The following is a 14178-nucleotide window of genomic DNA, read 5'->3' as shown; positions in this document are numbered from 1 at the left end:
GGTGGCTCCAACCGGTACTAAAGGTGTCCCCTATATAAGAAACACTTCGAAAATTTTCAGTTTCTCATCTCCCACTTCTCTCTGCCGCCGCCCCGTCCCGCGCCGTCACCGCCCCCGTCACGCCGTCCCCGTCGACTCCGCGACGCCCCCGTCCTCGTCGCGTCATCCCCGTCAACTCCGCGGCACCCCCATCGCCGTCCCGGTCGCTGATCCCCTCGCTTCGCCGTCGCCGTCGCCTTTGGATCGACCTCGCCGTCGCCGTCGCCGTCGCCTCGACCTTGCCCGCGCGCGCTGTGAGCCCCTCCCCCGGCCCCTCTCCTCCCTCCAATCGATCGTAGCGCACACCGGCGCCGGCGCCGGCGCCGACCGTGCGCACACACACGCGCGCACGCACACACACACTACATGCACACACACACACACACTACACACACACTAGACGCGCACACACACACACAATTTTTCTGTTTTTAGCTTCTAGTTTTTTCTGTTTTTCTGTTTTTCATACAAAGTTTTAGATGAATTAATTAATTAGATTAGATTAATGTCAAATAGTATGTAGAAATGTTAGTTATAATATATATAATATCAAATGTTATAGAAATGTTAGTTATATAGAAATGTTAGAAATTTTGGAAATGTTAGTTTTAGCTAGCTAGATGAATTAGATTAATTTCAAATTGTTAGACGATGATCGATGTTTTTTTAGTTTCTTATATTTTTAGTTATAAAATTTAGAATTTGCATATATGAAATCATCACAATCCATCATTTAAAAAATGTTACTTTACTTTTGTGGCATATAGTATTTTGTTGTCGACGATGCCCGGCCCGCATCCTCGCCGTCGACACGTCCGCGACGACGTCCTGCTTTAGAGGACCCATGTCTGGGACTGGGCTCCGCCGGGCTGGTACTGTGAGGTGCTACCTTCAAGGGCGCGACGCTTGGTGAGGAACCCGGCCCCGGGTCCCGTCGTCGACCCTCATCTCCTTTGGTGGCATTCACGTGGGCCACTTTTGGTGCGGAGGTGGTACGTCGCCGTGTCAGGGAGGAGGACGAGCACGTCCATCGCTACATGGTTGCTATGGACGTCAGGTTCTCCAATACCTGGCAGGTTCTTTGGGGAGATCACCCGAGCTATGATCCAGTGATGGTTCCTTCTCTTTGGGTGTCCACCGCCCGCACCTCAGGAACCGCGAGTGGCCTAGATTACTCTGTACTATTCGATCTTTATTAGCTTGCTAGCTAGCTAGCTAGTGATGTATTCAATATTATATCTATTATTCGAGATGATGTATTCGAGATTATATCTATTATTCGAGACGATGTATTCGAGATTATATCTATTATTCGAGATTATACTAAATTGTTTTATATTTCTTTTGGCATAGTTAAATAAAAGCTATGGCGGACAATACCGACAGAGATAGAGAACAGACCATGCTCGATATCATACGCGGGCCAGATGATGATCAGAATGAAGAAGATTTTGACGGGTCCGAATTTCTAAACAACACCGGAGAGGGTGATATGATATTCGATCGCGACGACCGAGAAGATGAAGTCATGAACTACGACGAAGAACATGTTGATCCTGAAACAACAAACACCGGCGAGGTATATATATTTATATAAGTAGGAATCTGGTGATCATCGCATGTTTTACATGAGTTGAAGATATATTAACGAATCGATCTTTCTTCTTTCAGCCATCCGGATCGAGCAAATCTTCAGGCAAAAGGACGAAACGAGGCCCGAACAAAAAGTTGAAGGAGGGCGTAAAGTACAATATCGAGGCAATCAGACCTAATGGCGAACCATTAGCGCCTAAGAAGATTGCGGACAAGTTCGTTCGTCAGTGCGGAGTTATTGTGAAGGACCAACTCCCGATCTCCCTTCAAGAATGGAGAAAGCCAGCAAATCCACGTCCAGATGTTACTTTTGTCGATGAGAAGCAAAAAAATCTGCTTTGGGATACTCTCATGGAACATTTCACCTTACCAGATAATTTCACAGAAGCAGACGTGCGGAAAGTCAAGGACGCTGCTTTTAGGAAGATGGCGGTTGCATTCAAGAACCACAAGAGAATGACGTGGGAGAAGTACGTCAAGGGAGGAAGGAAGACTCCAGTATTCGAGGGGATACTAGAGAATCAAAGTGCTCATTGGGACGATTTCGTGAAATTCAAGGATTCAGAATTAGCTAAGGAACGGTCGAGAATAAACAAGGCCAATGCCGAAAAAAAGGATAAGTTCCATAAGCTGGGGCCAGGTGGCTACGCGGTGGCAATGCCTAAGTGGGATAAGTCTGAGAAAGAGATGGAGGATGCAGGTGTCATTCCGGTTAGTAAGAGCTGGCCCCCAGGTGCAGGACTTGGTTCTATGCGCATGGGGGGAGTTGGACCCGAAGACAGGCAATGTTTCGACGAAGGCATGTCTGAACGGAGCCGACTATGCGCTACTTGTTGCAATAGAAGAGGCTTGATCGGGGGTGTTCCAGCCCAACAGAGAGAACGACGAGCTTACGCGTGCCCTTTGAAATCCTGAACACCCGGGAAGAACACGAGGCAAGGGCGCTATTCCGTGGTATGAGGGGTTTTCGGACTGGAACGCCGACTACAGAACCCGTGCGAGAAAGAAGATTGCGGAGGAGAAGAAGAGGAAGATGGAGGATGAGCAAAGGAAGCTCAACTATGAACGCCTTCAAGGCCTAGAAGCAAGTCAAGCGGAATTGGCAGCTAAATTCCAGCGGCAGCAGGAGCAGATCGACTCACTTAGCCAGCAAAGGGGGTCTCAGCAGCTGCAGCAGCTAGCGGATGATCCAGCATTGGATACCACCGCCCCATCCATGCCGAGAAGCAGCATGGGTTCCGCCCCGGGCGACGTAGTAGTGCTGGATAGATACCCCGTGGATGACATCACGGAGAACACTAACTGCGAGCTACACTTCAAAATGAAGAACATATCCATGAAGGTGGCGGACGCCGTTGCTTTTTCAAATTCCCCCGAGGCAACCTTCCATTGCAACCCGATTCCAGCGGGTTATGCTCGTGTCTTGGTTGATGAGGTGGTGGACCAATATTCGGGGCTAGAGCTTGACATTCCCGGAGGTGATGAGGAGCACACACTCGGAGATGCCAAACATCGTATCATCCTATGGAGAAAGGATTGCATCATTTTTCGAAGGCCACCGACACCGCGTCACCCGACTCCTCGTCGAAGTCCGCCACCGAGTCAGCAGACTCCCGCTCCTCCAAGTCCACCAACGCGTGAGGCCACTCCTCCTCCTCCAAGTCCGGCAAAGTGTCAAGCCACTCCTCCTCCAAGTCCGGCACAGCTTTAGGCCACTCCTCCTCGTCCAACTCAGCCCCGTCAGCCGTCTCTGCCGCCTCAGCAATCGCAGAAGAGACACCCCGTAGCTATGGTGCGTAGCGGTACCAGTCGAGGTCATAGTACAGGAAGTACAGGCGGAGGCAAGCGATATAAATATGGTCCAAACCTCACTACTCCTCTTCCTGTGAGGGCTTACGACAAGACCGAGGAGCAAACCAATGCCATAGTGCGGGCAGAAGTCGACGCCCATTTTGGACCGAAACCACCACCGCCGCCAAGGGAGAAAGTGCCTGTGGAAGTAGTTGACCACTTCATTCGTATGGCTCAACCACCAGCTCCTAAGCCTGTTGACACAGACTATGAGCGCCACATCAGGAAGTTACATCGACAACGTCTACAGAAGGAGGCAAGCTCGAGCTCGAGCAAACAACAAGAAGCTGTCGAAAAATGCGGGAAAACCGTTGCCCAGCTGGGAGAACAGGCGGCGCAATCGACCCTCCCGCTTGTTGTGCCGACAACATGTGACAGTACGCGCGCCCAATATTATTGTGGCCAAACAGTTTACGTTCCCAAGGTGGGCGATGTGGTAATAACCCAGGAGCATATAATGCAGGCTGAAGAACTCAAGATCACTGTTGGACAACTCCTCGGGATCGAGGACATGCCTGTGATTACAGAGGAGGAAATAAAACGGAAATATGTCTGGGGCCAACCTTTGGTCAAGCCAGAAGATGTCAAGAAGCTCCCAACGAGAATGTATGAATTGCATCAATGGTACATGGACATTATCAAGAGATCCGATCGAGAGTCCCTCATGGTGTATGTTAAGAAGGATCATTACTACCATGAGAAAGTTGTGGCCGTTGAGTATTCTGAACTGTTTCAGTTATACAATCAAGACGCACTCGACAAATCTATTGTCAGTTGCTATTGTCTGTAATTGATTTCTTTCTGTAATTAATTTAAGTCTCAAGCTAGCTGTAGTGATCCTTTTGATCAATCATTACCTGTAATTATCCTCACTATATCTTTTCTGTGGTATTATGCACGATGAAGATGTATGAAATGAGAAAAGGTGGACGCTATGGCATTGGGTTCATTGACCCAAACACCGTTAATCAATACACATGGAAAATGAGCAAGTATTATGAAAAGCAGGTAGAGGACAACATGCTAGAGTTCTTGAAGGGCCTCAAATACAATGAAGATATACTACTTCCTTACAACTTCGAGTGAGTCACACATTTTCTTGTACTACAAATTCTCTGTTTTTGCCTACTAGCTAGCTACATGTTTTTGCTTACATATGCCCGCTTAATTAAGACATGCAAACGTGTGTGCATGCAGATTTCACTGGATCTTGTGTATCATTAAAGTTGACGCCGGAACAGTTGAAATACGGGACTTGCTACTCAAAGCAAATAGTGACTACAACATCTTGTATGGGATAGTCAACAGGTAATTTCAATCATTATTAACTATATATCTCAACCTATTTAGTTCGTCATTTCATGATATGAACTATTTAATAACCCCTTTATTCATTTTCTTTGTCGGCGGGCAGGGCTTGGGCAAGGATCATCAGCGTCACGGAAGGCGAATGGAAACCACAGCTGAAATGGTTTCGATCCAAGGTAAGTAATTAAGTAGTACTAGCTAGCTAGCTAGCTGCCATCTCTTTAATTATCATGCTTGATTAATTATTATCTGATCAAATTAAATTCCATTCTCGTAATAAAGGCCCTGAAGCAGGCGCAGGGGACTAATCTGTGTGCATACTGCGTTTGCGAGAACATTCGCATGATGGCGTCCGAAAGGAGCAGATCTCAAAGACAGGAATGGGTACGCTTGTCAGAACACTATTCACAATTTTTACACCATTATCAATATCTAGTCACACAACTAATACACATGCATATTGATCTCCTTCTTAACAGTTCAAAGAGGTGCGGGACAAGCTCCTAGAAACGGAGCGCGTAGAAGCACTTCAAGAGGAAATAGCGGGATTTTTGCTCGACCAGGTCATAAATCCGAAGGGAGAATACTATTACACGCTACCGCCCCCATCGAACATGTCATGAACCACTTCCAATTGTCATCGTGCTCCGAAGGCACCAATTAGGCTAATGCCACTAGCTCCGAAGGCAACATGCATATGTAGCAGAAATTGTATATAGCTATACATGTGTGTATGTGTAAATTAATATGGTGGTTTGTGAGACATTGATGATATATATATATGATTGGTTCTACTAGAAATTCTATTTATATATATATATATATATATATGCATAACGTGTACAATGTGTAGTACCGTAAAATACCAGCAAACGAAAAAGAATTAAAATGGAAAACACAAAATTAAATGAAAAAGAAATCATAAAACCAAAAATCCCCCAAACATTTTAGTACCGGTTGGTGTTACCAACTGGTACTAAAGGGCTCCCGGCCCCCGGAGCTGGCTCGTGCCACGTGGTTGCCCTTTAGCACCGGTTCGTGCTGAACCGGTACTAAAGGGGGGGCCTTTAGTGCCGAAATGTTAGTGCCGGTTCCGAAACCGGCACTAAAGGGCCTTACGAACCGGTGCTAATGGCCCGTTTTCTACTAGTGTCGGAACACGGAGACCGAAAGGTCGAGCGTGAATCATATAGTAGATATGATCAACATAATGATGTTCACCATTGAAGACTAATCCATTTCAAGTGATGATCGATTATGGTTTAGTTGATTTGGATCACGTGATCACTTAGAAGATTAGAGGGATGTCTATCTAAGTGGGAGTTCTTAAGTAATATGATTAATTGAACTTAAATTTATCATGAACTTAGTCCCTGATAGTATCTTGCTTGTTTATGTTGATTGTAGATAGATGGCTCGTGCTATTGTTCCGTTGAATTTCAATGCGTTCCTTGAGAAAGCAAAGTTGAAAGATGATGGTAGAAATTACACGGACTGGGTCCGTAACTTGAGGATTATCCTCATTGCTGCACAGAAGAATTACGTCCTGGAAGCACCGCTGGGCGCCAGGCCTGCTGCTGGAGCAACCCCAGATGTTATGAACGTCTCGCAGAGCAAAGCTGATGACTACTCGATAGTTCAGTGTGCCATGCTTTACGGCTTAGAATCGGGACTTCAACGACGTTTTGAACGTCATGGAGCATATGAGATGTTTCAAGAGTTGAAGTTAATATTTCAAGCAAATGCCCGAATTGAGAGATATGAAGTCTCCAATAAGTTCTACAGCTGTAAGATGGAGGAGAACAGTTCTGTCAGTGAGCATATACTCAAAATGTCTGGGTATAATAATCACTTGATTCAATTGGGAGTTAATCTTCCAGATAATTGCGTCATTGAAAGAATTCTCCAATCACTGCCACCAAGCTACAAGAGCTTCGTGATGACCTATAATATGCAAGGGATGAACAAGACTATTCCCGAGCTCTTCGCAATGCTGAAAACTGCGGAGGTAGAAATCAAGAAGGAGCATCAAGTGTTGATGGTCAACAAGACCACTGGTTTCAAGAAAAAGGGCAAAGGAAAGAAGAAGGGGAACTTCAAGAAGAACGGCAAACAAGTTGCTGCTCAAGAGAAGAAACCCAAGTCTGGACCTAAGCCTGAGACCGAGTGCTTCTACTGCAAGCAGACTGGTCACTGGAAGCGGAACTGCCCCAAGTATTTGGCGGATAAGAAGGATGGCAAGGTGAACAAAGGTATATGTGATATACATGTTATTGATGTGTACCTTACTAGAGCTCGCAGTAGCACCTGGGTATTTGATACTGGTTCTGTTGCTAATATTTGCAACTCGAAACAGGGACTACGGATTAAGCGAACACTAGCAAAGGACGAGGTGACGATGCGCATGGAAAACGGTTCCAAAGTCGATGTGATCGCGGTCGGCACGCTACCTCTACATCTACCTTCGGGATTAGTATTAGACCTAAATAATTGTTATTTGGTGCCAGCGTTGAGCATGAACATTATATCTGGATCTTGTTTGATGCGAGACGGTTATTCATTTAAATCAGAGAATAATGGTTGTTCTATTTATATGAGTAATATATTTTTTGGTCATGCACCCTTGAAGAGTGGTCTATTCTTGTTGAATCTCGATAGTAGTAACACACATATTCATAATGTTGAAGCCAAAAGATGCAGAGTTGATAATGATGGTGCAACTTATTTGTGGCACTGCCGTTTGGGTCATATCGGTGTAAAGCGCATGAAGAAACTCCATACTGATGGACTTTTGGAACCACTTGATTATGAATCACTTGGTACTTGCGAACCGTGCCTCATGGGCAAGATGACTAAAACGCCGTTCTCCGGTACTATGGAGAGAGCAACAGATTTGTTGGAAATCATACATACAGATGTATGTGGTCCGATGAATATTGAGGCTCGTGGCGGATATCGTTATTTTCTCACTTTCACAGATGATTTAAGCAGATATGGGTATATCTACTTAATGAAACATAAGTCTGAAGCATTTGAAAAGTTCAAAGAATTTCAGAGTGAAGTTGAAAATCATCGTAACAAGAAAATAAAGTTTCTACGATCTGATCGTGGAGGAGAATATTTGAGTTACGAGTTTGGTGTACATTTGAAAAATTGTGGAATAGTTTCGCAACTCACGCCACCCGGAACACCACAGCGTAATGGTGTGTCCGAATGCCGTAATTGTACTTTATTAGATATGGTGCGATCTATGATGTCTCTTACAGATTTACCGCTATCGTTTTGGGGTTATACTTTAGAGACGGCCGCATTCACGTTAAATAGGGCACCATCAAAATCCGTTGAGACGACGCCTTATGAACTATGGTTTGGCAAGAAATCAAAGTTGTCGTTTCTTAAAGTTTGGGGCTGCAATGCTTATGTGAAAAAGCTTCAATATGATAAGCTCGAACCCAAATCGGAGAAATATGCGGCCCCCTCCCCCTTGGCTCCTTTATATACGGAGGCAGGGGCACCTCTAGACACACAAGTTGATCATTGAGATTGTTCCTTAGCCGTGTGCGGTGCCCCCTTCCACCATATTCCACCTCGATTATATTGTAGCAGTGCTTAGGCGAAGCCCTGCGACGGTAGAACATCAAGATCGTCACCATGCCGTCGTGCTGACGGAACTCCTCCCCGACGCTTTGCTGGATCGGAGCCCGGGGATCGTCATCGAGCTGTACGTGTGCTAAGAACTCGGAGGTACCGGAGTAACGGTGCTTGGATCGGTCGGATCGAGAAGACGTACGACTACTTCCTCTACGTTGCGTCAACGCTTCCGCAGTCGGTCTGCGTGGGTACGTAGACAATACTCTCCCCTCTCGTTGCTATGCATCACCATGATCTTGCGTGTGCGTAGGAAATATTTTGAAATTACCGCGTTCCCCAACAATTTGAGCTTTGGTGGACTAATTTTCGTGTTTATTAGGGATTTTTGTTGTGCATGTCTTTGTATTTTTTTACCGATTAAGCAAATATAGATCGCTGGTTAAAACAATGCACTGATGTTCTATGATTATTTCTGACTTTAACACAACTACTACTACTGTATAACCATTGTTTTCTTACACAAGGGATAACACTGCTGTGAAAATAAAAAGTCATACAAGGGACAACGCAAATAGAGTACATGGCCAGGCAGGCCTGGCCCATTAATCTGTCCATCCGGAGCAGAGTGTGTGCAGTGGCCGCCGCCGCCGTGTATACACAGTCGCCGGTGGTCGAGCTCTCCTCCCTCTTCCCTTGAGGTATGTACGCTCCATTAACGTTTATCCCCTCCTCTCCAACCAGTACCATGAACTGGATGCCCTCCTATCACGCAAGAGCCTTAGACCTAGAGAGCGAACACGAGACCGGACTAAGTGGTACGAGCCCTTGGCGCACCTCCTCAGCTAGGGCCTAGGTGAATGACTTCTTTTTTTGGGAATAGACTGACTGTTGTTGGTCTTAAGCCCAATTGATGAACCCTTAGTTTTTTCCATGTTAATTTTGGTGATTCTCGCCTAATGCACATTCCAGTGTGATAGAAATCTCTGCTTTGTCTGGGTATGCTTTTTACGTTTGATCCAACGAGATTGCACGCCTGTCTTTTTAAGTAATTATCGATGATGGTAGTGCTAATCCTGACTATAGTCTGCAAAAATTCCGTCTTATCAATGTCTTGCTGATCTGTTGTATCACTAGGTGTTATTTTTGTCTGCTGCAGTTTACTGTATAGTTTGTGCCTACAGGCCATCTCATTCAGAAACCATACATGCACTATTTCACCTGACTAATGCATTGCCTTGATAGAGGAAATGACTAGTTAAACATTAAGAGGAACAACAGTTTGCCGGGCTAATGCATACCATAAATAATAATCACTGTTTATATACTCGAATGTATACTAAGGCACACAAAACTTGCTACAAATTACTCCATCTTTATTAGAGTGCTTTAACAAAACAGCAAAAGTCTATCATGCTGGACAAGAAACACAACACCACATTCAGAAACAACGATAGGGATAACCGGATAATTCACCCACCCAACACCATAACTAGTGTAACAGTTTTGATGAAAACGTGCAGCAGCAGCAGCAGCAACAGCTTGACAAAGATAACAAAAACGAACAAACAAACCTGACAAGACTAGCTCACGTGCACAAAGAACAGAGGAGAGAGTGATCAACCGTATCTCACAACAACTGTGAATGGAAATTGATTGGACCTGCCGCGTCTATCACTCTCGGCTTTTAGCTCATTGGCTGCATCGATCAAAGAAATGTTATTACCGTAGCCGCTGAGGTGCACCTGTTTAAGGTTCGTCAAGTGTTGGATGCCAACAATGCTCTTATGCCAGCCTCCGAAGTCCAATTCAGTATCTCGATCTTTGTCATGGAGTCTTCCTCAAAACTGAAAACTTTGGGAGTTTTAGCAGCATTTATCACTCTCATATTCTTGAGCATACGAAACTTGTGGGCGCTCCGTGCAACCAGATCTTCATCAACGTAAAAATGCACCTGAAACAAGATGCTATTCAGGATGGGAGACTTACAAAGGACCTCAAATGGTTGGTCGCCTACAAGTTCTGCGCATGAAATGGTGAACTCGGTGAGAAAGGCGAGTGAACCGACCCAGTCTGGAATCCGAGAAATATATCCAGCAAACCTAAGGTACCGCAGAAGCTGTGGTGGCGTGTCGAGGTCCATGAGATAGTCCATGTCATTTCTATAGACATCATTCAGCTCTCACACATCGAGCCACCGAAGGGATGATGTCTTACTTAGTGAGCATTTAAACTCTCGTCTAATATCACTATCCTGCTCGGACCTTCTATCGAGATAGACAAATATCCGTTCCAATTGTTGTAGATCACCGATCTCTATGGCAACCTCAACATTTCTAATGACTGCTCTAGTCACCTCGCGCAATGCCTTCATTTTTGAGATCCCTTTGGGCAATGTCCATAGGGCAGTCCAATTTTTCCTATTGGAGAACATCAACCTCTCAAGTTTTGTAAGCTTTATCACACTGTTTGGAAGCGTCTCGAGGAGAGTATCATCGACATCAAGTGTTTGCAAATGCTCTAGGTCGCATATTTCTGGAGGCATGAGACTGACATCTGTACCTCTCAAGCTCAAGAACTTAAGAAGGTACATCTTGCAAATGTACCTCAAATGCTTGTTGTTTAGGTCCTTGCAGTCTTCCAGATCAAGTACCCTCAGTAGTTTGAACTTTCCTAGTTGATCGAGCAGCAAGTTGTGTCCTTCGGAATGAAATGTGGTCAATGACCGTACGTGCTTCGTGTTCATCCCCTCAATAACATTCACCATTCCACTCCCCGTTGTGCCTTTCTCTGTTGGGGAGTAATTTCTCCCCTGCTTTGCATCATGGATGGAGAGGCGGCGAACGATATCATATGACATCCCTTCATACTGAATGCCTACCAAGCTAACGAAGTTAGCCTCTATTGATTTAGATACCATGACCTCAAGCATCATGTCGTGCACCCGACACAAATCCACTCTATTATAGTAGGTGACTATACAGCCGGCTTGGTCAATCATACTCCTATTCACTAGCTCATTGAAGTAGGCCTCTGCAGTGTCCATCAAAGTAAGCCCCCGCTTCTCAGGTATCAATCCTTCAGCAATCCATCTTCTCAAGAGCCTGTCCTTGCTGATCTGATAATCCTCTGGGAAAATGCTAACATACATCATGCAACGTTTGAGGTCATGAGGCAGATAGTTGAAGCTAAGTGTGATGATATTCCTCATCCCCACAAGGGCTGGATTGGTCTCCATCTGTGAACCAATTGATCTACAAAGTGTTTCCCTCATATGGCTGTTTTCTGGAGAGGAATAGCTTGCTAAAAGGCTTCCAATGCTAACAATAGCTAATGGCAGTCCATTGCATTTTTTCAAAATATTGTTCATTGAAGCTTTCAGCTCCTCTGGGCAAGAAGTACTCTTGGGGCCAAATTCTCTCCTCACAAACAACTTCTTAGAGTCTTCCAAGCTGAGTCGTTGTATACTGTAGTATTTACATACACTACCTCCACTGCATTCTTTCCCCACACTATCTATCCGAGTGGTCACAATGATTCTGCTGCCGTATGTAGTTTTTGGCTTTTTGGAGTGTATTGTAGCCCACGCTGCTATTGTCCATACATCATCGATCACAATGAGGTACCTGGTTTCATCATAGATATTCCAAGTTACACGCAATAAAGCTAGCACTATAATGCAGTTATAGATTCCATTAGTCCTATAATACTCTGTTGACATCAATTTATACGGATTTATTAGTGGTGAGAGTTTTCTCTGAAACTGAACCATGTGTTAGTCACCACTGATGGTTATAAGACAGGTTTTACCTGCCGGCCAGGGCCCAGCGGCAACTGGTCTGCAAAGATGCTTTTTGGTGTAACAACCGCTGAGATAGAAATTCTTCTCAAGGGAATTTTGTGAATGATGTTAGTTACTCCATCCATTTCAAAATATAGCGCATACTAGTGTTTTCCTAAGTCGGCATTTATAAAGTTTGACCAAAATAATAGAAAAAATTATCAATATCCACAATTCGTAATCAATAAAATTAGATCCATCATGATACCTTATAGTATACCGTATCTTTTTGATATTGCTGATGCTGGTATTATTCTGTAACTTGGTCAAACCTTGTAAGTTTCAACTTTTGATAAAAATAATATACACACCAAACCGGGTCTTATCTCCTGACCGGTGAGGATGTAGCCAGTTTATTTGATATTGTTGATGCCAGTGCAAGTGGCCAGTTCATTTTGAAATCGTGGGTTTGTTAGTTCTCGTTCTGAATTCACAAACCATCAGAAACCAATTATAATAAAAATCCAGTTTATACCTCAGTCATCCTACTTAGATCAAGAATACAATCAATGGAGTAGATTATTTTGCCTATGTAGACTTTTAGATCAATGTGTTTGCTTCTTGTTTTCATTAATATAATAATAAATATATGTAGATACATATATACATATTATAATTGATATAGTCTGTTTATGTTTGCATACCTCTTGCCTTTGAGCTGTTCCTTGAGCGTGCTCGTCAGCTCCTCGACATCCATTCTGTCAATGTTACCCACGGAATCCTGTTCCTCTTCTTCCATGATGACTTTCTCATTTTTTGACTTGACAGTGGCAATCTGCTCAAGCACGCGTTTCAGCAGCGCACGCAGGTCGTTCCCACCGTCGAACGCCGGAGACACGGACACTTGCGCTTGGCGATCGAACTTGGTCTCCAGCTGCCGGCAAACTTCCATGGCGAGCGTAGTTTTACCGAGCCCTCCAAACCCCACGATGGAAAAAACCTGAATCTTGTCATCCTTTTCCTTCTCCATCATGGCCACCAGGATCTTAGCCTGCTCCTGGATGCCGACGAACTGATCAGGGTCGTCAGCATCGGCAGGGCGAAGGGCTTGCGCTGACTCCGCCCACACTGCCGGCACATGAGCGAACGGAGCTGAGGGGCGTAGTGCCTGGCAGCTAGAGCTGTAACGAGCATGGCGCTCGCTGATGGTGACAGCTCGGGAGCGCAGGGCCCTGATGTTACCGGCGAGGAGACGCCGTGGAAAAAGGGTCACAAGCAGGCGCTTGGACCGGACGAGGAAGCCGTCACTCGGACGGCGCTTGATTCGGAGTAAATAGAGGTCGATGCAGTCGTCTGCATCGTATGCGAGCTCGCGCACCTGCTTCATCCACTCCCGGACGAAGTGGTCCACGGCGCCGTCCTCCGCTTCGGACTGCATGCGGAGGACCGCGTTCATGGTGGCCAGCTCGTCCCTTAGCTCAACGACCTCGCGGCCCACGGCGCGGAGCAGCCAAACCTCGTTGGCCATCAGCTGCCCAACATTGCTCACCAGGGAGTGCGCCGTGCGCTCCATTCTTCCTCCCTCCCTTTCCGCTACTATGTGGATTTAGACCGAGTTTGTGCCGTGCAAATGGCAATGCTCATCCCACTTGCAGCAAAGGTTGGACTTTATATCTGCTAACCAGAGTTATTGGTGTACTCTTTCTTTACTAAAGATATGACTCTCTCTTCAGTCTGCATCCTTGTGTTACTCGCCGGCCATAAAAATTTCAATTACATACTCTCTCTCCAGACCTATATTAAATATGATTTCAGATACTCCCTCCGTCCGGAAATACTTGTCATCAAAATGGATAAAAGAGGATGTATCTAGACGCAAATATTTTCGGCCCGAGGGAGTATATCTCTTAAACATCAAAATTTTAACTCCCGGTGTTGATTAACATATTTAGACTGAAAACATGATCTCTCTCCCCCTCTACCTCCCTCTCTTTACCTACAACTGTGTTGATAAATGT

General features: G+C 45.2%; 1 protein-coding gene and 1 pseudogene across 1 annotated transcript; both read right to left on the bottom strand.

The window, feature by feature from the left end:
• Positions 1 to 9998: 9998 nt before the first annotated feature.
• LOC123146981 (disease resistance protein Pik-2-like) lies at positions 9999 to 10534 on the bottom strand (annotated as a pseudogene).
• A 27-nt stretch (positions 10535 to 10561) lies between these two features.
• Positions 10562 to 13905, bottom strand: LOC123146980 (disease resistance protein Pik-2). Its single transcript, XM_044566234.1, has 2 exons — positions 12865 to 13905; positions 10562 to 12005 (listed from the first exon to the last, which is right to left on the bottom strand). Exons 1-2 carry the CDS (start codon positions 13731 to 13733, stop codon positions 10562 to 10564), a joined length of 2313 nt encoding a protein of 770 aa, XP_044422169.1. The 5' UTR covers positions 13734 to 13905.
• Positions 13906 to 14178: the final 273 nt, after the last annotated feature.

This window comes from Triticum aestivum, chromosome 7A, assembly GCF_018294505.1.
Source record: "Triticum aestivum cultivar Chinese Spring chromosome 7A, IWGSC CS RefSeq v2.1, whole genome shotgun sequence".
Taxonomy (NCBI): Eukaryota; Viridiplantae; Streptophyta; class Magnoliopsida; order Poales; family Poaceae; genus Triticum; species Triticum aestivum.
This window is presented reverse-complemented; position numbering and strand designations above follow the sequence as displayed.